General features: G+C 38.4%; 2 protein-coding genes and 1 pseudogene across 4 annotated transcripts in view; 1 reads left to right on the forward strand and 2 right to left on the reverse strand.

Moving 5' to 3' along the window:
- The window catches only part of KPNA1 (karyopherin subunit alpha 1), a 69,880-nt gene that overhangs the window by 28,413 nt on the left and 16,627 nt on the right, over positions 1-24,840 (forward strand). Inside the window, exons 1-6 of one of the 2 annotated variants that reach the window (XM_084871649.1) lie at positions 11,160-11,238; positions 15,885-16,016; positions 17,095-17,183; positions 17,483-17,582; positions 18,169-18,332; positions 20,268-20,346. In XM_084871649.1, the coding sequence (XP_084727775.1) occupies positions 17,134-17,183; positions 17,483-17,582; positions 18,169-18,332; positions 20,268-20,346 (393 nt within the window). In that variant the 5' untranslated portion in view covers positions 11,160-11,238; positions 15,885-16,016; positions 17,095-17,133. Of the gene's footprint in view, positions 1-11,159; positions 11,239-15,884; positions 16,017-17,094; positions 17,184-17,482; positions 17,583-18,168; positions 18,333-20,267; positions 20,347-24,840 lie in introns of those variants that run through there. The other variant, XM_084871648.1, reaches the window with a different exon arrangement.
- LOC311617369 (bifunctional purine biosynthesis protein ATIC-like) lies at positions 23-6,206 on the reverse strand (annotated as a pseudogene). The gene has a single exon. The product of its transcript is annotated as a bifunctional purine biosynthesis protein ATIC-like (transcript).
- Positions 22,250-23,792, reverse strand: LOC311616417 (large ribosomal subunit protein eL39-like; the record flags this gene model as incomplete). The annotated part of the gene is made up of 1 exon (XM_084871777.1): positions 22,250-23,792. One exon carries the CDS (start codon positions 23,790-23,792, stop codon positions 23,562-23,564), a length of 231 nt encoding a protein of 76 aa, XP_084727903.1. The 3' UTR covers positions 22,250-23,561.

Raw genomic sequence — 24,840 nt, forward strand, 5'->3', positions numbered from 1 at the left:
TTCTTGCCTCTTATCTTCTCTGCAAATTTACATCTTGTTACTTATTTTAATCTATATGAAGGGTTTTTTTAATGATGTTTCCAACAACCACATTGTAAGTTTCTTTGATAGTTTTTTAACATCCAGGTCCTTGATTTAACTCTTTAGAATTTTTGTCATATTTTTGTCACGTAAAAGATCATTTTATGATGATTGTGGATAATATTTATCCAATAGGGAATTGTTTGCCTTAGAGGAGCTATTATAGATAGAACGTAAGTGTGGGCTATGTAAAATTTGGTTTTGAAGGGTTTTTAACTTATACTTGTTAGCTTTCTCACTAATCCCCTAATCTGGTCCTAATTAGTCCTTCCCTCCGTATTTCCAAAGAACTGACAAGGAGATAGCCTTGGCAGGCATCTACGTGCTTTTTGCTGTGTTAATTTAGTCTATCAATACTGTGTTACCTTAGAATTCTAAGAGGAAATTCTACAAATTCTGGATTGGATAATTTTCACAGTAAAAAGATCTACTGCCAACTGACTCATCCTGGGAATTGTTTATAAATTTTAAAATACTATTTTGTGAGTGACAGCAGAGCAATGGGGGTGTGAGAGAGCCCCTGTCCTCTTCCCTTGAAGTTGACCAACTATAATTCAACAAAAAAATCCCTGCTCAACATAGACACATGCTGGAGAGACCTGCACATTGGAACATCTAAACATTAACAACCAGGAATAAATGGGAGAGGAGAAGGGAGGAAAGTGCAGACGGCCCTTAGACAGCCTTGCACTGAGGAGCTTATAGTTTGGCTGGCCAGGAGAAGGGAGAAAGCCTGTGGTAGCAGACGTTTCCTTCAGCTGGAGGAACAGAGAGCTTCGGGGGGTAGGGAGTCAGCCCAGCAGGCCTAGTGGCAGGGGAATTAATAGTGTCTGAATTAGCAGATACCTGACAGCCATGCAGCTTCCACGTTCAGGCTGATGGTGTTTCATACAAAGAAATGAACCACTCAGCCCTCTTGTACTTGTACTTCCAAAGCTCAATTCCCATTGCCTTTGGAGTTGGGTCCAGAAGCATATTATGTATAAACCAAGAGCTATTGCAGTGGAACCACTGTCTCCTGTGACTGATCTCCAGAAGGGGTACTTGGGGTAGGACCCATGGAGGTCAGGAATCGCCTTTATGGTGAGAGTAAAACAAACCCCCAAGATGCTCAGCTGTACTCTTTTATGGAAGCCATGAAGGTTCAACACTGGGAGATCACAAAAGTATACAATCTTGCAATTCAGTGCCATCTACTGGAAAATAGTAGAAAGGACTCTTTAGAGATAAATACTACATACTAATAGGCAAAGGAGTACATCAAATACCATGAATAACCACAGTAATGAGGATAACCAGAAAGAAAATGAAAACTCTTCAGAAAGAAAGGTTGAACACATGGAAATCTATACTAATAAAAGGGTAATATGCTAAGTAGATCGGATTTCTTCCAGACGAACTTCTGGACATCCTTCTTGACAAAGCGGGGCTCAGGTAAAGCCGCCTGAGGTCCCGCGCACCTGCGGCTGGCCTGGGTGCAGTCAGCATGGGTCCCGGGTGTGGGGGCTGAGACAGAGGTGATTAGGAACAATCAGGCTGGCAGGGGAGCAGTTAGGGGCTTTCAGGCCGACAGGGGAGAAGTTAGGGGAGATCAGGTAGGCAGACAGAAGGGTTAGGGGCAATCAGGCACCAGGCAGGCGAGATGTTAGAAGTCAGTGGTCCCGGATTGTGAGAGGGATCAGGCCTAAATGGACAGTTGGACCCTCTGATTGGAGAGGGTGCAGGCCAGCCTGAGTGACCCCCCTCCCCCATCCCCTTCCCCCCGCACAAATTTTGTTCATTGGTCCTCTAGTATATGATATAAATGACAAGATATTTCAAGATTGCAGTTCTGAAAATACTTAACGAGCTGCAAGAGAATATAGGCAGGTAACTCAGTGCACTCAGAAAACAAATGAATGAATAAAACAAGTATTTTACCTAAGTGATTAGAACTTTGAAAAAAGAACCAATCAGAAATCCTGAAAATGAAGCATGATGTTAAGGAGATCAAGAGTGAACTACTGCCGAAACCAGTTTGGCTCAGTGGATAGAGCGTCGGTCTGTGGACTGAAAGGTCCCAGGTTCGATTCTGGTTAGGGGCATGTACATTGGTTGTGGGCTCATCCCCGGTGAGGGTGTGCAAGAGGCAGCTGGTCAATATTTCTCTCTCATCGATGTTTCTAGCTCTCTATCTCTCTCCCTTCCTCTCTGTAAAAAAAAAAATCAATAAAATATATTTAAAAAAAAAAAAAAAAAAAGTGAACTACTGCCCCATCTGGTTTGCTCAGTGGATAGAGCGTCAGCCCACTGACTGAAGAGTCCCAGGTTTGATTCCAGTAAAGGGTAAATAGCTTGGTTGCAGGCGCGATTCCTGGCTCCAGTTGGGGCACATGCAGGAGGCAACCAGTGTCTCCCTCACGTAGATGTTTCTCTCTCTGTGTCTCTCCCTCTCCTTCCACTCTCTCTGAAAATCAATGGAAAAATATCCGTGGATGAAGATTAAAAAAAAAAAAGTGAACTACTTAGCGTAGAAAACAGAGCCAACCAGATGGAGCAAAGAATTAGTGATATCTAAGACAGGAATCTAGAAACCACTAAGAGGGGAAAAGAGAGATCTGAGCGTAAAGAAAAATGAAAGCTCTACAAGAACTATCTGACTTCATCAGAAAAAGCAATATTAGAATTATTAGAGACCCAGTGCATGAAATTTGTGCCCCTAGGTCTGGCCGGTGATCAGTGCCGATCAGATTCCCCGCCTTCCCATCTCCTTCTTCCCTTGCTCCCTCAGCATCCCACTGCCATTGCTGATCACCCACCATGTTCAGTGCCATCCTGTTGGTCAGCACATGTCATAGCAAGCGGTTGAACTCCCGAGGGGACAATTTACATATTAGCCTTTTATTATATAAGATAGGCATTCCAGAGAAGAAGGAGGGGGAGCATGGAACAGAAAGTCTATTTAAACAAATAGTGTATGAGAACTTCCCAAATCTCTTGGAAGAAGTAGATTTTGAATCCCAGAAGAAAACAGAACACTTATTTACCTCAGTCCAAAGAGGCCCTCTCCAAAGCACTTGGTATTCAAGTTATCAAAAGTTAATGACACATCATTAAAATGTCCATACTACCCAAGGCAATCCATAGACACAGTGCAATCCCTATTAAAATACCAATGAAATATTTCACAGAGCTAGAACAAATACTTCAAATATTTGTATGGAATCAAAAAAGACCCCGAATAGCTGCAGCAATTTTGAGAGAGAAAAAGTTGTAGGAATCACAATACCAGATTTCAAGTTATACTACAAAGCCACTATAATCAAAACAGCCAGTTACTGGCACAAGAACATGCGTATAGATGAATGGAATAGATCAGAAATTGACCCAAGCCATTACGCTCAATTAGTATTTGACAAATGAGGCAAGAGCATACAATAGAGTCAAGGAGTCTCTTCAAGAAATGGTGTTGGGAAAATTGGACAGATATATACAAAAAAAAAAACGAAACTAGACCACCAACTTACACGACACACAAGAAAAACTCAAATGGATAAAAGAACTTAAATTTTAAGTTGTGAAACCATAAAAATCCTAGAAGAAACCATAGGCAGCAAAACCTCAGACATTTCTTGTAGCTATGTTTCAGATACATCTCCTAAGGCAAAAGAAACTAATGAGAAAATAAACAAGTGGGACTACATCAAAATAAAAAGCTTCACAGAAAAAGAAATCATCAACAAAATGAAAAGAGAGCCCACTCTGGGAGATATTTGGCAATGATTTATCTCATAAAGGGTTAATATTCAACCTATATAATGAGCTCATACAACTTAACAAAAAGAAGTCAATCCAATAAAAAAATGGGCAAAGGACCTAAATAGAAACTTGTCCAAAGAGAATATACAGATGGCTAAGAGACATATAAAAAAATACTAAGAAGTCACTAATCATCTGAGAGATGCAAATCAAAACGATAATAAGGTATTATCTTATACCTGTCAGAAACGGCTACCATTAACAAATCAACAAATGACAAGTGCTGGCTAGGACGTGGAGAAAAGGGAACCTTAGTACACTGCTGGTGGGAATGCATACTGGTGCAACCATTATGGAAAATAGTATGGAGTTTCCTCAAAAAATTAAATATGCATTTGCCATTTGAACTAGTGATTCTACTTCTAGGAATATATCCTAAGAAACCCAAAGCACCAATCTGAAAGAATGTGTGCATCCTTGTGTTCATAGCAGCACAATTTACAATAGCTAAGATCTGGAGACAGCCCAAATGCCCATCAGTAGATGAGTGGATTAAAAAGCTGTGATACATTTATACCATGGAATACTATGCAGAAGTAAAAAAGAATCTCTTACCCTTTGAGACAGTATGAAGGGACCTGGAGAGTATCATGCTAAGTGAAATAAGTCAGTCAGAGAAGGACAGGTATCACATGATTGTACTTATAGGTGGAATCTAAGTAACAAACTGATGAACAGAATGAATCCAGAGACATGGTAGCATGGAACAGAGTGCAAATCTCAGAGGGAAGGCTGGGTGGGTGGGAGGTAGTCAACCAAAGACCTCGAATGCATAATCCATGAACACAGATAATAGGGTGCTGAAGGCACTATCCACTGAGAAAAACTGGATAGGGTATAACATCACTTCCCCATTTCCCCCCCAAGATTATTATTCAGATTTATTATTTTATTTTTTCCAAAGTATTTTCAAAGTTGCCCACATGATTCCTCACCAACATAAGCAAGCTTAAAGCACATGTGATGGGTTTAGTGATGAAAGAGCTGAAGACTCATGGGAGTGAGGACTATTCCCAGTTCATTGAGGACCTCAATCACAACTTTGTCAGCAGCAGAACCGGATAGAGGAGCAATATATGCCACACCACTCCTTTTAAGTCTGTCCACATTATCCCTGAAATGGAAGAAGGCATCCTAACGGACACTTCACTAAGCTTGTCCACCCATTCCTTCTTGGCTGTGGTCAGTAATTCAGGGACTTCTTCAAACAGCACCTTCCACTTTACCAAATCTTCACCCTTGCCCATGGTCCCATTAACATACAGATCAATGATGTTGGAGATTTCTGCACTCTTCACTCCAGTTTTGAACTTCATTGAGAGCACTTGTGGGCGATGCCGAAGCCATCAGAAGTTCACCTTAGCTCCTGCCAGGCTTGTGCACTGGATCCAGACTGCTGTCCTGCTCCAATGCCAATCTCCTGCCTGTTCTTGGCATAGCACGGAGTTGAATTGATTGTACAGCAATGGTGGCCATGATGAGGTCTTAGAGCACAAATTTCGGCAAATCTTTTTTCTTGGTAACAACATTGCTAAATAATGACCTATAGATGACACCATTATTTCTCTTTTGACTTAGACCAAAGAGAGTCCGAACTTCTGGATTGTAAGATTTTGGTCCATCTGAAGAACACAATAGTTCCCATTTTTCTTTTTAGAAAGTATTTTCAAAGCTACTTCTTCATATCCTTGGGGCAGTAATACCATCAGATACCTCTCTGGAGATTTTGGCAGTAGGGATATCACATATAGGGATTCAGATAAGGCAACAAAGATACTAAATGAAGACATCTTATCAGCTGTTCTGGCTCATGCATGTGAAGTCGCTAGGGTGTGAGGGTTTTATACATGTCATAGACTATGCACACTTTGGCCTTATCTTCATTAAGGAGAACTCCAACAGCAGCATCTGCTGGGTTGATATGCTTGAAAGAGGCAGCAGCTGGAAGGCCTAAGGCTTCTTTGAGTTCCTTCACCAGCTGTTAGGCATTCAAAGCATCACACAAGTTTGTAAATCCAGGAGCTCCATTTAGAATTGTGATGGGAAGCTTGGGCTGGAGGTTGATGAGAGTTCATTCCGAAATGCAAGGGCATCTGAGCTATTCCTTTGCTGTTTTCTGAAGTAATCTGAAATTTCTTCATCATATTGTGCCATGTGAGTGAAAGCCTTCAAGGCCAACTGGCATCTGGTCTCCAATGAGGTGTCTTGACTGTTGGAGCTCTGCATCTCCTGTGGACATGGCAGCATAGTCCTCCAGTTCACAGACTACTGTCACTCCAGCAGGGTTTTTAACTGCTGCTCAGCAGGGTTATTCCACTAATATCAATTTACTCAATAAAATAGGGATAGAAGGAGAGTACCTCAACATAATAAAGGCCAGATATGATAAACCCTCAACACATATCATACTTAGAAGTGAAAAACTGAAAGCTTTTTTTTTTTTTTTTTTTTTTTTTTTTTTTTAATTTTTACTGATTTCAGAGAGGAAGAAAGAAGGAGAGAGAGATAGAAACACCCATGATGAGAGAGAATCATGGATCGGCCACCTCCTGCAAGTCTCCCATTGGGGATCAATCCCACAACCTGGACCTGTGCCCTTGACTGGAATTGAACCTGGGACTTTTCAGTTTGCAAGTCGACACTCTATCCACTGAGCCAAACTGCCTAGGGCTGAAAGCTTTTCTTAAGATGAGGAACAAAACAAGGATGTCCACTTTTCATGATTCCTACTCAACATAGTGCTGGGAGTCCTAGCCAGAGCAATAAGGCAAGAGAAAGAAATAAAAAGCATCAAAATAGGGAAGGAAGAAGTAAACCTCACTTTTTGTGGATGACATGATTCTGTATATAGAACACCCTAAAGACCACAAAAAATCTATTAGAAACAATAAACATATAATAATTGCAGGATACTAAGTCAGTGCAAAAATCCATTGTCTTCCTATATACTAACAACAGAACTTCAGAAAAAGAAATGCAAAAAATAAATCCTTTTGCAATTGCAACCAAAATAATAAAATACCTAGGAATAAGCTTAGCAAAGAACGTGAAAGACCTAAATATGGAAAATTACAAAGCATTAGTAAAAGAGATTGGAAAAGACAACAAAATGAAAAATCTGTGTTCATGGATTAGGAAGGATCAGCATAGTTAAAATGGCCGTATTACCCAAAGCAATAATATCCAGATTTAATGCAATACCCATCAAAATCTCAATGTCATTCTTTGAAAAAATAGAACGAGAAACTATTAGATTTTTATGGAACCATAAAAGACCTCAAATAGTCAAGGCAATCCTGAGAAAAAAGAATGAAGCTGGAGGTATAATGCTAACTGACTTCATATTATACTATAAAGCTATGGTAATCAAAATAGCATGGTATTCGCAGAGAACAGATACACCGATCAATGGAACAGAATAGAGAGTTCAGCTATAAAATTACATGTAAATGGACAGATAATTTTCAACAAAGGAGCCAGAAACACAGAGTGGAGCAAACATAGTCTCTTCAACAAATGGTGCTAGGAAAACTAGAAAGCCACATTTAAATGATTGAAACTGGATTACAGTTTGTCCCTGTGTACAAAAATTAATTCAAAATGGACCAAAGACTTAAATATAAGACCTGAAATAATAAGCTCCATAGGAGAAAATATAGGTACCAACTTTATGGACCTTAGTCAGAGAGAATATTTTATGAACTTGACCCCAAAGGTAAGGGAAGTGAAGGCAAAAATAAATGAATGGGACTATATATATCAAAAGCTTCTGCACAGCAGAATAAACCAATAACAAAACAAAGAGGCAGCCAACCAGATGGGAGATATTTGCACACAGTGGCTCCAACAAAGGTTTAATTTCCAAAATATATAAAGAACTCATAAAACTCAATACCAAACAATCAACAACTGGGCAGAGGACCTGAAAATACACCTCTCCCAAAAAAGACAAACAACCAATAGATGTAAGAAAAGTTTTCTATGTCCCTGGCAATTAGGGAAATACAGTGAAATACCACCTCTCATCTTTTAGTGTGACCAATATCAACAAGATAAGCAATGACAGACGTTGGAGAAGTCGTGGGGGAAAAAAGAACCCTCATCCACTGCTGGTGGGAATGTAGACTGGTACAAACACTATGGGAAGCAGGCTGGCGATTCCTAAAAAAAAAAAAAAAAAAATAGAAAAGAGCTACTATAGCCGAAGCCGGTTTGGCTCAGTGGTAGAGCGTCGGTCTGCGGACTGAAAGGTCCCAGGTTCGATTCCGGTCCAGGGCATGTACATTGGTTGTGGGCACATCCCGGTAGGGGGTGTGCAAGAGGCAGCCAGTTGATGTTTCTCATCGACGTTTCTAGCTCTCTATCTCTCTCCCTTCCTCTCTGTAAAAAAAAAAAAAAATCAATAAAATATATTTAAAAAAATAAAAAAGAAAAGAAAAGAAAGAAAAGAGCTACTATAGGACCCAGCAATTTCTCTCCTGGGTATATACCCAGAAAAGTTGAAATCATGTATTTTCAAAGATATATGCACGACTATGCTCATTGCAGCATTATTCACAGTGGACAAGACACGGAAACAACCTAAGTGTCCTGCAATAGAGGACTAGATAAAGATGATGCGGTACATATACACAATGGAATATTACTTAGGCATAAGAAAGGATGAAATAGTGCCATTTGCAATAAGATGGATAGACCTTGAGAACACGATCTTGAGTGAAATAAATTGGTCAGAAAAAGCTAAGAACCACATGATTTTACTCAGATGTGGGATATAAAACTGAAACTCATGAACACAACAGTACATTGGTTGCCAGAAGGTTGCCAGAGGGAAGAAAAAGGGGTCCTAATATATGGTGACAGGAGATTTGACTTTGGATGTGGAGCACATGTTGCAATATGCATATCTTATAACATATACCAGAAACCTATATGATGTTGACTAATGTCACCCCAATATAATTAAAAGAAAAAAAATATAATTTTGCTCCTGAATAAAGTTGGACTTTTAGTAAGTTGGTCATTTTTCAGTAGCTAGACTTCCTTGGAGTAACAGCTGAATTAATTTCTCTATTCTTTAACAAATACCTGTGACACCTAAATTATCAAGTATTTGTAGGATCTAATATGAAGGATTCTGACAACTTTAATAATAGGTTAGGTACCAAGTAGATTACAAAAATGGGGTTATTTTTCCAAGTAAATGTTTGTCAACAACAAGTTAATCATAAAGATAACTTTGCCCCCTTGTTTGCTTTTGCCTTACCATAAGGCTGTAGGGATTGGGACATTTTTGTAAATGACAACTCTGTCCTCAGGTTCCTTGCTGTCCAGAGCCTTATAGACAGTTCCTAAGACTTGATGCTTTGTCTTGATATTTTCTTTCCTTTCCTCCCACTCCATCTTTCTCCCTCTTTTACTCTCTTGTTGCGGTGATGCGTTTCTTCCAGAGGAAAAACAAGAAATCCAGAAAAGGTAGAGTACTTCAGTGCCCCTTCAGTTTTTCTTCTCCAGTTTGACATTTATTAATCCCCAAATTCATTTGAATTAAGATTCTGTTTTGCTAGCTGCCTCCTGGATTATAATTCTGGTCCCCATCTAAGGCCAGGATCACCATCACCTGAGAAGTTATCAGGTTCAACTAAAAAGCAAGAAAAGAAAGACTTCTCAGAAAAAATGGAAATCCAGACAACCAACACTGCCGAGAACAGAGCCTGAGCCCCTAAGCTATCTGCCGAGAGCACCAGAGGAGCCCAGTGAAGAGCCTTACTGCAGTTTATCATTTGAAAAGCTTTGTAGAAAGAGGGAGGTAGGGAAAATTATTTTGTTCATGTGAAAATATGTTTATCCTGTCTCTGACAACGAGAGTAGTTCCGAGTGCTGAATTTACTCCTCCATCTAGCAATTATTAATAGGGGTTTGCAGAGGTCCAGTTTCTTAATGCATAAATGGCATAACCTAGGCCTAAAATGAAAAGTCAGAGAAATGGGTACTTCCTCATTTCTACATTCTCCAGTATTCTCTCAGACAGTGCCCTCTCCTGGCTAGCCTGTGTAAATTTTACATCATTTTTATTCTGTTATCCTAGAATTTTTATCCTTAAAATATCTATAGATGAATGCCTTCAGAAATCTCTAATTTGCTTCTATCTAAATTCTCAGATTCCACCCCTTTGTAAACTAATAATTAGGCTGAAAGATTGAGAAATTATTATAAAACCATCTCATGATTTTAACTTTAGATGTCCAAACACTCTGAGAAATAACTTATCTTTTATCTGAAAGTCATCCCCAGCTTTTCTTCGGTGTACATTTAAGCACAACATGGTGTTCTTTCTCCAGTGTGACTAATGGGTAACCTTGACCCCTCTACCCCCAAAAACATGAGGAACAAATATATTGAGGGAAATCTTAGGACCCGGAGGCTTTGTGCTTAATAATTAGATGTGCTCTGGTAAACTTGGAGGGCACTCCTTCCTCTGTCTTCTTGGATACTCCTGCCTGCTTGTTAGAAAGTTGGATAGTATGTCTTTGGAATGGGGCTTTTGCCATTTCACTTCCGGTAAGAGAATAATAATGTGGTCATAATATTATAGCTAAACTCACTAATAAATCCTGTGGACAAACTTAATTTGTTCATTCCATAGATAAAGGACTGAATCCTAGTAAAGTGTCTCTTCACTTCCTTTCTGGCTTTCCTTATCTGGAAATCAGTGAGGTGACTCAAACTAGGGAGATAAAAACTCCTGCTTTGGGCAGTGCTATCCGGATACTCTCTTGCCATCAAACATGATGAACATGGGTGGAATCTAGGATTTAGAAAACAGACAATACCATTTGGCTAAGGGTATCCTGAGTCCAGGCCCAGCATCTGTGTATTGTCCTTTGCAGTGCTAAGAGGTTATATTCTCAAACTTTATAAAAGCTTATAAGAATTTTTAGAAATAAGTAAATTGCCTCCTAGCTCCCCTCATTAGACACATACTCGCCTTAGGGTCATAAATTTGAAGGAAAAAAAACACAGTTTAGTCTCCCCATTTCCTGTCTCTCATCCCTTCTAAAAGTTTAATGTGAATAAACTGCAGTAAGCTTCATCCTCCTACTTTTTTCCCCATCTTCATTGGTCCTTCTTCCTTTCTTGAAAGGTTGCTCAGATGACTCAGGCACTGTTCTCCACAGAGTTTTATATCTGGGTTTATTTTTCTGATGTGAGCCTTTCTTTTCACTTGCTCTCCAGGTGAGCCTGGCATTTGCTAGGAACCAGAGTGGACCCAGCAAAGTGGCCAGCAACAGAGTCCTGATCCAAATGGAGAAAGGGAACCAGGCGTACCTCAACCTGGAGTGGGAAACTTGATAGGAGGTCAGAAGTATTTCAGCTTTGGACTTTCATTTTCCTTATTTAAGGAACTGAGCACCAGAAGGTAGAGATGAGGGAAGAGAGAAAATATCAAAACTTCAGTGTACCCTTCAGATTTCAGTTGTAGCCTTATTTAGCAGGTTCTGGATAGTGAAAAATAATGGAATTACAATTTATAAGCAATTACAGCTGCATGACAGGTTGTTTTCTTATATGGTACCATTATTGCAATACTAAGAATATAGTAGTTTACAACGACAAATAGGAAGTAAAGATGATGCTAATTATTTTGGCAACCATTTATTACTTTAGGTAATACTATTAGATTTTTTGTTTTTCATTTCTTCATGTTACTGATTTGTTTTTGAATCACATGATTACTTAAATTAATTTTCCTTGACATTTCTATCATAATTTTATGCCATTGTTCGTGCTGTCAACTCTGGGCTATCCCATTTTACAACTGTCTTTCATGTTAAATTCTAATCAGGGACCCAGTGCCAAAACATTAACCTAAAAAGTGCTGAATCCAGTGAAAAATAAAAGTTTATAACATACTTAATACATGGGTATAGCAAATTGCACAAATAGCTTAATCAGCACCCGGTGTGGTGTGTATGTTTGTATGTTTTAATGCTTTATTAATGCATGAGTATGATTAAGTTTTAGTGGCTTTCTGGTTATTAGTTATTTGTCTTTTTTCGGCCTAGTAATGGCAGAACTGATTTCAGATTTTCATTCTTACCAAGGGAGACCTTGGATCTTTGTGCTCAGAGGTTGTCATTATGTTCTTAGTAATAAACATGACTCTGGTACATTCTTCTTTTGCTGAGATGTCCTAATTTCTAATTTCCATCCATTCATGTTTAGGCTATTTTTCACTTAATCCATATTTTCCTAATCATTGCCACTCTTTTTATTTTGCTTCTTTAATTTATTCATGTAAATAGCATCTGGAATTCTCTCTGATTTTCTGTGAGACTTTTGGTCATCAGACAAATAGCAGTTTGGACTCTGGCAGCAATTATTATTCTACAATAATTTCTTCTCATTGATACCTCTTTAATATATTCTTTATATACTCAGATTATTGTTACCACTTCTTTTGCAATAAAATCAACACCACATTCTTTTCACTTAGATATTAATTGTTTTATATGCTGGTCTTACTCATTATTTACAGATTGCTTTGCCTCACAGTTTTCAATTTTTTTTTTTTTGTGATCTCTACATAAATGACAACTCTTTGTTGAGCTTTAAGCCTGCCTTTTAGTAGGAAAGTTTGCTTTATATTCACATTATACATGTCAGTTTTAGTAATTAGTTTCCCTAGTAAGCAAAAGAAACTACATTTTAGGTGAACTGTGTTTTCAGTTTAATATCCAGTAAATAATCTGATATACTTGACATTTCTGGCCCTAGATACCAAAACTACAGTTGAAATAATCTTGTCAGTGTTACAGGTATACTTCAGAGAGAAAACTGAAAGAGGAAGCCAGAGAGGCTGGCTATTAAGTGTAGTAGAATAGGAGACTAAGGCTAGTTCTCTTTGGCTGTGTAACATTACTCAAATCATTAGATTGTTGGATCTTTTTCTAATACTTTCCTTATTCATAAACTAGTGAAGTGCCAGACTTCTCTGGGTTGCTGTGAGAAACATCTGAGAGTATGTTATATAAATGTAAAGTTTCAATTTAGACAGATTGAAATGGGTTTGAGCATTGGTTTCAGTAGTGATTTAATAATAGGGGGTTATTTGATGTGTTTTGTTTTTTTAATCCTCACCTGAGGATTTAAAAAGATATATGTATTGTTACTGGTTTCAGAGATGAAGGAAAAGGGAAAGAGAGATAAAAACATCAATGATGAGAGAGAGTCATTGATCAGCTGCCTCCTGCACACCTCACACTGGGGATCAAGCCTGCAATCTGGGCATGTGCACTGACTGGGAACTGAACAGAGAACTCCTGGTTCATAGGTTGATGCTCAACCAATGAGCCATACCAGCTGAGCCCAAGAATATTTTTATTTATTTTTTAGAGAGAGAAGAGAAACATCGATGTGTCAGAGAAACATCAATCTGTTGCCTTCTTATGTGCCCAGAGCAGGAATTGAACCGCGATCTTTTTGGTGTATAAGATGACACTCAGCCAACTGAGCTACTTGACTGGATAGGCTGATGGGTTTTGTGATGATTCTGTGTTTGAAAGGGTGCTCCTATTCCGGTACTGATTGCTCTTGTAATATCAGTGTCCACTATAGCTACCAAGCCACTTTATCTCACTTGTGCATGTCACATTTATAGGTTTCTTTGAACATCCTCTTTAAACATCTTCTGCTATGAATTTGCTATCATTCATATGTGGCTTTAAACTGTGCTAATCAGATTTCTTCCATCTTCGCACCCCTTATGATTGATGTGTGGTGTTGTTTTTTTAATGACAACTGCCTTTCAGTCTACCTCAAAGCTTAGAATAGTCATAGCTCCTTTTTCAAAATATATTTTTTATTGATTTTAGAGAAGAAGGGAGAGGGAGAGAGAGTGAAATGTCAATGATGAGAGAGAACCATTGATCCGCTGCCTCCTGCATGCCCCACAAATCTAGGCATGTGCCCTTGATGGGAATCAAACCAAGGACCCTTTAGTCCACAGGCCAATGCTCTATCCACTGAATTAAACCAGCTAGGGCCGTGGTCAGCAAACTGTGGCTCACGAGCCATATTCAGCTCTTTGGCCCCATGATGTGGCTCTTCCACAAAATACCACAGCTTGGGCCTGTCTGTTTTGAAGAAGTGGTGTCAGAAGAAGTTTAAGTTTAAAAATTTGGCTCTCAAAAGAAATTCCATCCGAAACCGGTTTGGCTCAATGGATAGAGCGTTGGCTTGGGGACTGAAGGGTCCTGGGTTCGATTCCGGTCAAGAGCATGTACCTTGGTTGCGGGCATATCCCCAATGTGGGGTGTGCAAGAGGCAGCTGATTGATGACTCTCTCTCATTGATGTTTCTAACTCTCTCCCTTCCTCTCTGTACAAAATCAATAAAATATATATTTAAAAAAATTTTTTAAAATAAAAACAAGTGCACATAGTTTCTTGAGCTGGACTTGATTCTGGAAGGAAGGAAGGAAGGAAGGAAGGAAGGAAGGAAGGAAGGAAGGAAGGAAGGAAGGAAGGAAGGAAGGGAAGGAAGGAAAGAAAGAAAAGAAAGAAAAGAAAGAAAGGGAGGGAGGGAGGGAGGGAGGGAGGGAGGGAGGGAGGGAGGGAGGGAGGAAGGAAGGAAGGAAGGAAGGAAGGAAGGAAGGAAGGAAGGAAGGAAGGAAGGAAGGAAGGAAGGAAGGAAAGAAATTTCAGTCATTGTACTGTTGATATTTGGCTTTGTTGACTAATGAGTTTGCCGACCACTGGGCTAGGGCATACCATTGAATCTTTTTCTGCATATGATCTTTGTTAAAGGATGATTAAAAGACAAAACAGAAGAAGGAATAAAAAACTAAGAATTCCTAGACTTATAATAGGCTCAGGTCAAGTTACTATAGAAGGGGTAAGATTAGTAATATGCAGTAATTTGCATTGACCACAATTTTCTTCAGAATCTTTGTTTACCAGTTTATTAACCTTTAAGAATGTTCTTATTTCAGAGAGGAAAGGAGGAGAGAAAGAGAGAAATGTCAGTGATGAGAGAGAATCATTGATTGGTTGCCTCCTGCATGCCCCCTACGGGGGATCGAGCCCACAACCTGGGTATGTGCCCTTGACCGGAACTGAACCCAGGACCCTTCAATCCATAGGTTGGCACTCTATCCCCTGAGCAAAACGGCTAAGGCTAAGAATGTTCTTTTTAATTTTACCTCTGTGCCTTGGTGTGGAGCCTTCTCATTTATTGGAAGCTCCTATGCTCTGAAGTTCCCATTTCTATCAATTATATGCCTGTTAACTTATTTTGCCCTACTTACTATTTAAAGCAGCGGTTGCCAACCGGTGGTTCGTAGATCACTGGTAGTCTATGAGGTCCAAAAGGTTGGCGACTGCTGGTTTAAGGAAACCTTTGGAGCAGCGGTTGCCAACTGGTGGCCTGTGGACCACTGGTGGTCAATGAGGTCTAAAAGGTTGGCGACCGCTGATTTAAAACATCTTTTGCCTTTTTCATTCTACCTGTTTTTTCTTCCCATCTTTGTTCCCTGATCACCCTGATGTCTCTGCGTAGGTAACAAGTATTTGCAGTTAGTTACTGGTGACTCCTTCCAGAGATACTCTGTACAATAAGTAAATTAATGCATACATTCCCTTTTAACCCTTTTAGAAAATATATTACTATATCATATTACTGTAATGTATGCTGTTTTTCATTTTTTTAAAAATTCATAATTTGGGAGATTATTCTATGTTAGCATATGAAGCACTCCCTCATTTTTTTTTATGGTCTCTTGTCAGCTCTGCTTTGATCTGAAATTTTAGACACCCAAATAGTCCTCTGGGCACTGAGGTATTTCTTCTGGGAATTCTTTTTAAAATTAATATAGCATTTACCTGATAGGTTATATATACAAATAATCTCAGATTTTTTTCTTCATGTACAGAAAACCTAATTGTTATAATTAAACATGCTATTAAAATCTTAATAATATAATGAAATTATTTTTATCTTTATAGTTTGAATCAGCTTGGGTATTGACAAATATTGCTTCAGGAAATTCTCATCAGACCCGGATTGTAATTCAGGCAGGAGCTGTGCCTATCTTCATAGAGTTGCTCAGCTCAGAGTTTGAAGATGTCCAGGAGCAGGTAAAAAAATGAAACAGATAAAAAGAAGCAGGTGAAAGAATACAATTTTCTTACATTTAGGGCCTCAATTTTACCATTTGGCCATGACATTCTATGGTTCATTACAGGGAACAATCTAGAAATCTAACTTTACCAAAGTAAAAATTTTATAGTGAATATAGGTAGAATTTCTTCTAGAAACAAAACCACTTTTCCTTCCAATCCTGAATTTCTTTAAGCCCTATAGATATAGATATACTTTTTAGATTACTAATTGAGCTTTTTTTTTTTTTTTATAGAAATCTTGTGTTGATTAAAATAACAGATCTTTGCCTTTTTTGTGCACAAAAGACTTAGGAAACATGAATTTTTTTTATTACTAATTGAGCTTTTTTTTTTTTTATAGAAATCTTGTGTTGATTAAAATAACAGATCTTTGCCTTTTTTGTGCACAAAAGACTTAGGAAACATGAATTTTTTTTATTACTGCCAACTTTATCAAAATTCACAAACACAAAAAGCTAAATGGGAATAATTTTCTTCTGCAGCTTTATTGATGCATAATTGACTTATAATAAACTGCATATATATAAATTAATAAGTTTTGACATATATGTACCCATGAAACCATTATGATAATCAAGAAAGTTGATATATCCATCACCTGTCCAAAAGTTTTGTGTTTTTTTATTGTTCTTAAATTTTGGTTTACTGTTTTCTTTTGCAAGCAAGCTTAAAATACATTTCGAACCAGCTGAGTAAGCCATAGGCATCCCTGCTCTATACCAAGAGCTGTGTGGGATGTTACTTAGGGGTGGGTTCCCGAAGGTAAAGAACACGTTTAAGAACTGTTTCCCCTCTTTATGAAGTTTACCAGCTTGCGTGTAAACTTTATAATATTATTGATCTTCTTTCCCCAATCCTACAACTATCTGACTTCTTGATGAGTGAGCTTAGGGATGTTAGTGATGTCCATGTGTAATATGTTGATTAACTACAGTGTAATTTTGTAGAGTTATTGTGATTTGTTAACTTCTTTAAAAAGAACTATAAGAGAATAAAAATATACCAACTTTCATTAATGAATGATTTTTCACAGGCAGTCTGGGCTCTTGGCAACATTGCTGGAGATAGTACCATGTGCAGGGACTATGTTTTAGACTGCAACATTCTTCCCCCTCTTTTGCAGTAAGTTTCTTTTTCCTTTTTAAGTAATAAAAATATGGGATATTCTTCAGAAAGCTAATACATCTTTGGAAATCATTTTGGATTTTTCTGTTATTTTTATTGTTGTTGTTTTAGACATTTTCTTACTGTCTTATTCAAATAATTTCTTCAGGCATCTGAAGAAATTCCAGTCCCAAAATTCTGAATTATTTGGTTAGAATTAAGCTATTGCTTTGGAGAAAATGGGTTAGTATTTATATTATGCCATCACAGAATTAATGTTCATTATATTGTTTACCATTGTATCATCATACTTGTAGGTTATTTTCAAAGCAAAACCGCCTGACTATGACCCGGAATGCTGTGTGGGCTTTGTCTAATCTCTGTAGAGGGAAAAGTCCACCTCCAGAATTTGCAAAGGTAAGGATTATACTTGTAGGAAATTGGCAGAAAAATTACAATTAAAAAAGTGAGCAACTAATATTAATATGAGAGGGAAAAAAATAATAAAATTCTAACAAGTTTTATCAAAACTTTTTTCTAGAGAAATGGTTTGTTTTTGTTTGTTTTTGTTTTGTTTTGTTTTTGGATAAATTTTCACTGCCTGAAAAAGCTCTGAATTAATCTGTAAACCTAGCCTTTTTTGTTTATAACAAAGTATCTAAAATACAGAATTTCCTAGCTTAACACTTATGGAAGTTCCTTTACCTCTTTGATCTGCAATGAGTGTGTTTTGATAAGGATTCTCTCAAAATTGGCCTATATTAAACTTTGCTCTCTGAAATTATTTTCCTTGGGCTCTCTCTGCCTCATTAAGTAAACTACAAGGCCACCTACAACTTTCCCAAAGATGGACATGCCACTTGACCACCTGCTACTCCATCTCTAGAAGTACTACTAATCACTCCAGAAGTCAGCAATTGTGTGTCTGGTTGCTTTTTGGAGTTTCTCACCTCACTTGCTTTTATTCTATGAATTTCATAATTATACCATCTTCCCTTTACAGGTTTCCCCCTGTCTGAATGTGCTTTCCTGGTTGCTATTTGTCAGCGACACTGATGTACTGGCTGATGCCTGCTGGGCCCTCTCATATCTATCTGATGGACCTAATGATAAAATTCAAGCAGTCATTGATGCAGGGGTGTGTAGAAGACTTGTGGAGTTGCTGATGTAAGTTATCTTGAAGAAAGTGTGCCTGCTTTTTTTTGTCCCAATAACAATTGCTGAACTCAAATATTCATTATATTGGCTTATTGTGCTTTGGGCTTCTGTCTTTTGTAATTGTTTATATTGATCTCAAGTCTGTTTGTTTATTTGTTTGTTTGTTTTGAGACTTATAAAGAACTTCTCACTTTTCTTCTGTTAGCATCCTTCAGGAACACTCGATAAACTAATGTATGTAATTTCAGCTCATATTTACTGGATGGTGAAAGGCATATTGCCACTAACAATAGTCATTCCTTACCTTTCTGTCTGCTTTAGAACTTATTCTAGACTGATGTCATCCTTTGAATTTTAATTTGCTATATCTCTTTGTGATGCCTTTGACTGATGGAGTGGAAGATTTACTGACAACATAAATAAAGACTGTATTATTCAAATCTATAACAATCTATAATAATAAAAGCATTATATGCTAATTAGACCGTACATCCTTCTGGGAGGAAGCCAGGGCTGCATCCGTGAGATCAAGACATCTGCTGAGGCTTTGAGGGAGGGATCTAGGCAGTCCCTTTTCCCCACCCGCCCCTCGTCCCCCTACTGTGAGGGAGGATCAAGGCAGCTGTGGCTGTGAAGGCCTACTCTTACATGAATTCCGTGCATTAGGCCTCTAGTTTTTAGATAATACTAAAGGAAAAAAGTTAGAGTGGTAAGATAATGGGGAAATGATATACAATTATAAGCCGCTTGAAATTTAATTCAAGTAAGTACAAAGTCGATGCAAGGAGACACTGCGTCAAACATGCCTTGTGAAATGAATTAGATAAGTGTAATATACACAGTGACAAACTCTGGGATTATAGCTGGTTGCAGAGTGCGTGCAGATCAGAAGCATAATGCTATTGGGAATTAAAAACAATCTGATGCTCCAGGGGTCAGTACAGCATTTAAAATCTGGGAAGTAATCTTTTGTACTCTTTAGTCTCTAGATTACAAGTAAGTACAAAGTCGATGCAAGGAGACACTGCGTCAAACATGCCTTGTGAAATGAATTAGATAAGTGTAATATACACAGTGACAAACTCTGGGATTATAGCTGGTTGCAGAGTGCGTGCAGATCAGAAGCATAATGCTATTGGGAATTAAAAACAATCTGATGCTCCAGGGGTCAGTACAGCATTTAAAATCTGGGAAGTAATCTTTTGTACTCTTTAGTCTCTAGATTACATATGTATCGTAACCATTTCTTTTTAATCATCCAATCTTAAATGTGAAGAAACTGTCACAGTTTTGAGAAGCGTGATCAATCTTATTAAAAGGGAGAAAAAAAAATAGGATTTTGAAGGAAAATTAAAAGACATTAACTTAGCCTGAAATAAAGATTTAATATTTATCTTCAAATATATAAAGGGTTATGTGAAAGAGTATGTCAGGAGTGGTTTAGAGACCAAATAAAGAGGAAATGGAAGACTATGACAAACAATCAGAGGGAAAACTTCGAATCCCAATGATGGAATACCCTGAAATATTAGGAAAGATTTGTAGTTTTTTATCCAAAAATACTAAATAAACCAAGAGTCGGATCTTCTAGGGCAGGGGTCTTCAAACTACGGCCCGCGGGCCACATGTGGCCCGCAGAGGAGTCTGATCCAGCCCGCCAGGTTTTTTGGGCAGTGAGCGCAGCCGAGGTGTTACAGTAGGAATCAGTAGTTCATATAGTCCGGCCCTCCAGCTCTCTGAGGGACCGTGATCTGGCCCCCACTTTAAAAAGTTTGAGGACCCCTGTTCTAGGGGATAGCAAACATTCTGTCATCATGATAGGGTTCCCTTAATAACCACCATCAGTACCTTTCTGTCACATGTTATTTAGTTTGTGTTTTAGCTCTACGGAAAATAAATTAAGGATAGAATTTTTAGAAATAACATTTCTTTTTATGGTTGCAGGCATAATGATTACAAAGTGGTTTCTCCTGCTTTGCGGGCCGTGGGAAACATTGTCACAGGGGATGATATTCAGACACAGGTATGAATACGTGACAACTGTTTTTTTCCTTCAAAAATAAAAATTAGGCAAGTAAAACAAAAAAAATTGGTTAACTACTTTTACAACCTTTCTGATATGGTACTTATAGAAATTTTGGGTCCCCCTATGATTTAACTTAACCTTTGGTCGAGCAGGTTTTTTTTCCTAATACTCTTATTTGAAATGGTTCTAGTGAGCATTTGAAGCCTTCATCAGCATCTTTTCTCTTTCTCTGTCATCTTTATCTCATCATTTATGATAATTTTCTCCTTTTTGCATATGGTCAGTAAGTCTCCTGTGTGAGGAGGATTCTTCCCTTCGAGCTCCTAATGTCACTCCATTAACTTCTGTACCCAGACACATTACTCACAGTGGATTGGCCTAGCCATTTTCCGTCTTGGTCTCTTAGGTACATTGGCACATTGCTGTCATCTTTAAATTATCTTTTTAGGCTGTTGTGGTGTTGAAGTATTTTAGGTCTCCTAACTTATTTATTATTTCCCTTTAGTGAGCTCCTTTTTCTGTTTCTTACTTTTTGTGGGAATTCTCCAGGAGATAATCCTTCAGCCTCATTCACTGATCTTTTTACAAATTCAGCCATCACTTTGAGAATTAGGTTTTAGCCTTACCTTGCTTTTTCTTAACCACCACTTACTTTTAACAGACATTTAATGTCTTTAGTACTTTTCTGATCTCTAAAATTAAGGAAGATAGAGTTTTTTCTGTCTTCAAACTCTCATATGTTCTTTAAATTTATTCTATCCACTATGGTACTCATTGTTTTCACTTATATATTTGGGCCTCTGCTTATTTATGTTCCTGTTTTCAGTAAATGGGACCGACAGTTAGCTAAGGCAAAAATCTGGATATCAGTTTGATTCTTCTTCCATACTACCATCAGTCTCTATTATTCCATCTCTACTTATCTCTTGTAGTGCTTAGTTCAGACATTTCTTGTACCATTCCCATGTTACACAAATCTGATCACGTATCTTTTTATGGCCCTCTATGTTGTCCTTGGATGATGTTTAAGATCATATAAAATCTGGCAGCTGTATCGCAGGGCTGGAGTTGCTCAGTAGTTGAACATCAACCCATGAACCAGGAGATCTCCAGTTCAATTCCTATTAAGAGCACATGCCCAGGTTGCTGGCTAGATTCCTTGTGGGAGGCATATAGGAGGCAGCCAATCTATGTTTCTTCTCTCATCGACCAATTCTGACAAATACCTGCTATCCATTACTCTCTCTCTAAAATTAATAATAAAAAATAAATAAAAATAAAATTTGGTAACTATATAATGGAATACTATGTAACAGAAGGAAGAGATTCTTAATCATTGATATAGAAATCTCTCCAAGTTATCCTATCTAATAAAAGAGTAATATGAATATCAACCATACCTCTGCTATCCCAACAAGCCATGCCCAGCAGCCAACCAGGAGCAAGTATGCAAATTAACCCAAGCAAGATGGCTACAGCCACAGAGCTGCAGCAAACAGGAGGCTTGAATTTTCCCGGCAATGGAGGAAACCAAGCTTTCCACCTGCTGTGGCCTGCCCTGCCTCCACTCAAAGTTACAAAGTTTTGATTATAGAAGGTAAATAAATCCCAACAAAAATGACTACAGCCACGGAGCAAGCAGGAGGCTTGGGTTTCCCTGGCGATGGAGGAAGCTAAACTTCCTGGCCTTGGCTCAAGGCTATAAAGTTTCAATTATAGAAGATAAATAAATCCCAGATACCAGGGCCTCCCCTTGGGTCGACAGGGGGTATAGCCGGCCTGCAAATCACCCACAGGCCCCTGGGCTGCCCCAAACCCCCAAACCCATACCCCAAGGGAACCCCCACCCTGATCTGGGACACCCTTAAGTTTCAGTCCCGTTTATCTAGTAGCCTGTTAGATATTTCTGCTTGCATGTCTCACATTTGTCTTGTACAGTTTATGTTCTTCCCCCACAAAGCATGTTCCAACTCTTGATTTTTTCCATTGCAATTAAAGATACAACAACTAAAGATACAACTCTTCATCCACACTTGAAACTTTGCAGTCATATTTGAAGTCTCCATATCTCTCACACTTTATAAGTCACCAGGTCTTGTTGATTCTTACTGTTATGTCTTATGTTAATGTTGCCTGATCAATGTCTTATGTTAAATGTTGCCTGATCCATGTCTTATCATCTTATTTTGGTTCTTGTTTTTTTTTCTCACACAAAGGTTGTTGCTGTACCCAGCTGATTTAACTTCCTACTTTCCCAAGCATTATCCCCCTCAATTTATTCTAATAACAGCTTAACCTTTCTTAAAATAACTTTGTTCACATTTATTTTCCTCTTAGAAATAAGCTTCACCCTAGCTGTTTTGGCTCGGTGGATAGAGCATCAGCCTGCAGACTGAAGTGTCCCAGGTTTGATTCCAGTCAAGGGCACATGCCTGGGTTGCAGGCTCAATCTCCAGTAGGGGACATGCAGGAGGCAGCCAGTCAGTGACTTTCTCTCATCATTGATGTTTCTATCTTTTCCTTCCTCTCTGAAAACAGTAAAGATACATTTTTTAAAAATAAAATAAACTACAGGGAAACTTTATTAAAAAAAAAAAAAAAAAAAAAAGGCCCAGCCGGCATAGCTCAGTGGTTGAGTGTTGACCTATGAAACTGGAGGTCACGGTTCAATTCCCAGTCATGGCACATGCCCGAGTTGATTGCGGGCTTGGAGTAAAGAAAAAAGCTTATTTTATGCCTATGAGATAAAGAACTTGGAAAGACTTTAAGGAATTTGCACTTTAAGATTTTAGTCTCCTTTTTCTTTTTGGCTAAATGTTAATTTTGGTCTAATTTCTTACTTTGGTACTTGGGGTAACCAATCTCAGCATTTTATCATTTTCTTAAATATTTTTAAATATGTTTTTGTTGATTTCAGAGAGAGGAAGGGAGAGGGAGTTAGAAACATCAGTGATGGGAATCATCAGTTGGCTGCCTCCTTTATACCCCTTACTGCGGGATCGAGCCTGCAACCCAGCCTTGTGCCCTGACTGAGAATCGAAACTGGCCTGGTTCCTGGGTCAACGTGCATTTTCTCTGTTTTGAAAGGTCTCACGCATTTATTATTGAACCAACCTACTACTGCAGGAAAAAAAAAAGTGAGTAGAACAGAATCATGAGTCCATTAATTTTCCAATTAAAATGCCCCAACTGTCCAGACAGTATCGATCTTTTCAATCATTTAAAGGTGTAGGCAACCTGGATACAGCATAAATATGAGAGTCATCTCTTGTGTGATTCCTCATAGACCCAGTTTGGTTCTTGGTTCTTCTCCAATGTCTCCTCTTCGAGTTGTACCTGATTTTATTACCAGTTTTTATCCGAATCCGTTGGGGAATGGGCTGGTTCTGCTTTTGTTCCGTGGCAAGGAACTTCTTGATCCTGAAAGTCTTGTCAGAAGACATGTGAAGGAGAAGCTAATGTATGCACCTTGATGGTGGAGAAATAGCTCGTTTTCTCATTTTCAACCTACCTTAGGGATCCTTTCTCTTTAATTTCTTTATTGAGTTAGGAATTACATATGTGTCTTTATTCTCCCATTATTCCCTCAACTCCCCCTCCCACTCATACCATCACTTCCCTGTTATCTTTGTCCATTGGTTAAGCTTATATGCATGCATACAAGTCCTTTGATTGATCTCTCCCCCTAACCTCCACCCTCCCATACCTTCCCTTTGAGGTTTGATGTTCTGATCTATGTTTCTGTCTCTGAATCAGTTTTTGTTCATCAGTTTATTGTTCATTATATTCCATAAATGAGTGAGATCATGTGATATTTATCTTTCTCTGACTGGGAATGTAAAATTTATCTTATTTCATTTAGCATAACGCTTTCCAGTTCCACCCATGCTGTTGTGAATGGTAAGAACTTTTTTACCGCAACGTAGTATTCCATTGTGTAGATGTACACAGTCTTCTAATTCACTCATCTGCCGATGGGCACTTAGGCTGTTTCCAAATCTTAGCTATGGTGAATTGTGCTGCTATGAACATAGGGGTGCATATATCCTTTCTGACTGGTGTTTCTAGTTTCTTGGGATATATTCCCAAAAGTGGGGTCAAATGGGAGTTCATTTTTAGTTTTTTGAGAAAACTCCACAGTTGGCTGCACCAGTCTGCATTGTCACCAGCAGTGTATGAGGGTTCCTTTTTTCTCCATATCCTTGCAAGCACTTGTCGTTTGTTGATTTGTTGATAGCTATTCTGACAGGTGTGAGATGGTACCACATTGTCGTTTTGATTTGCATCTCTCAGATGATTAGTGACTTTGAGCATGTTTTCATATGTCTCTTGGCTTCCTTATGTCATCTTTAGAAAAGTGTGTATTTAGGTTCGTTGCCCATTTTTTGATTGGGTTGTTTATCTTCCTTTGTTAAGTTGTATGAGTTCCTGTAAATGTTGGAGATTCCTTTCTCTTCTTTGCTTTTGAAATCTTACCCACCCTTCCTATAA

The sequence above is a fragment of the Pipistrellus hanaki genome (genome assembly GCF_964339955.1).
Source record: "Pipistrellus hanaki genome assembly, chromosome: 2".
In the NCBI taxonomy this organism is placed as follows: Eukaryota; Metazoa; Chordata; class Mammalia; order Chiroptera; family Vespertilionidae; genus Pipistrellus; species Pipistrellus hanaki.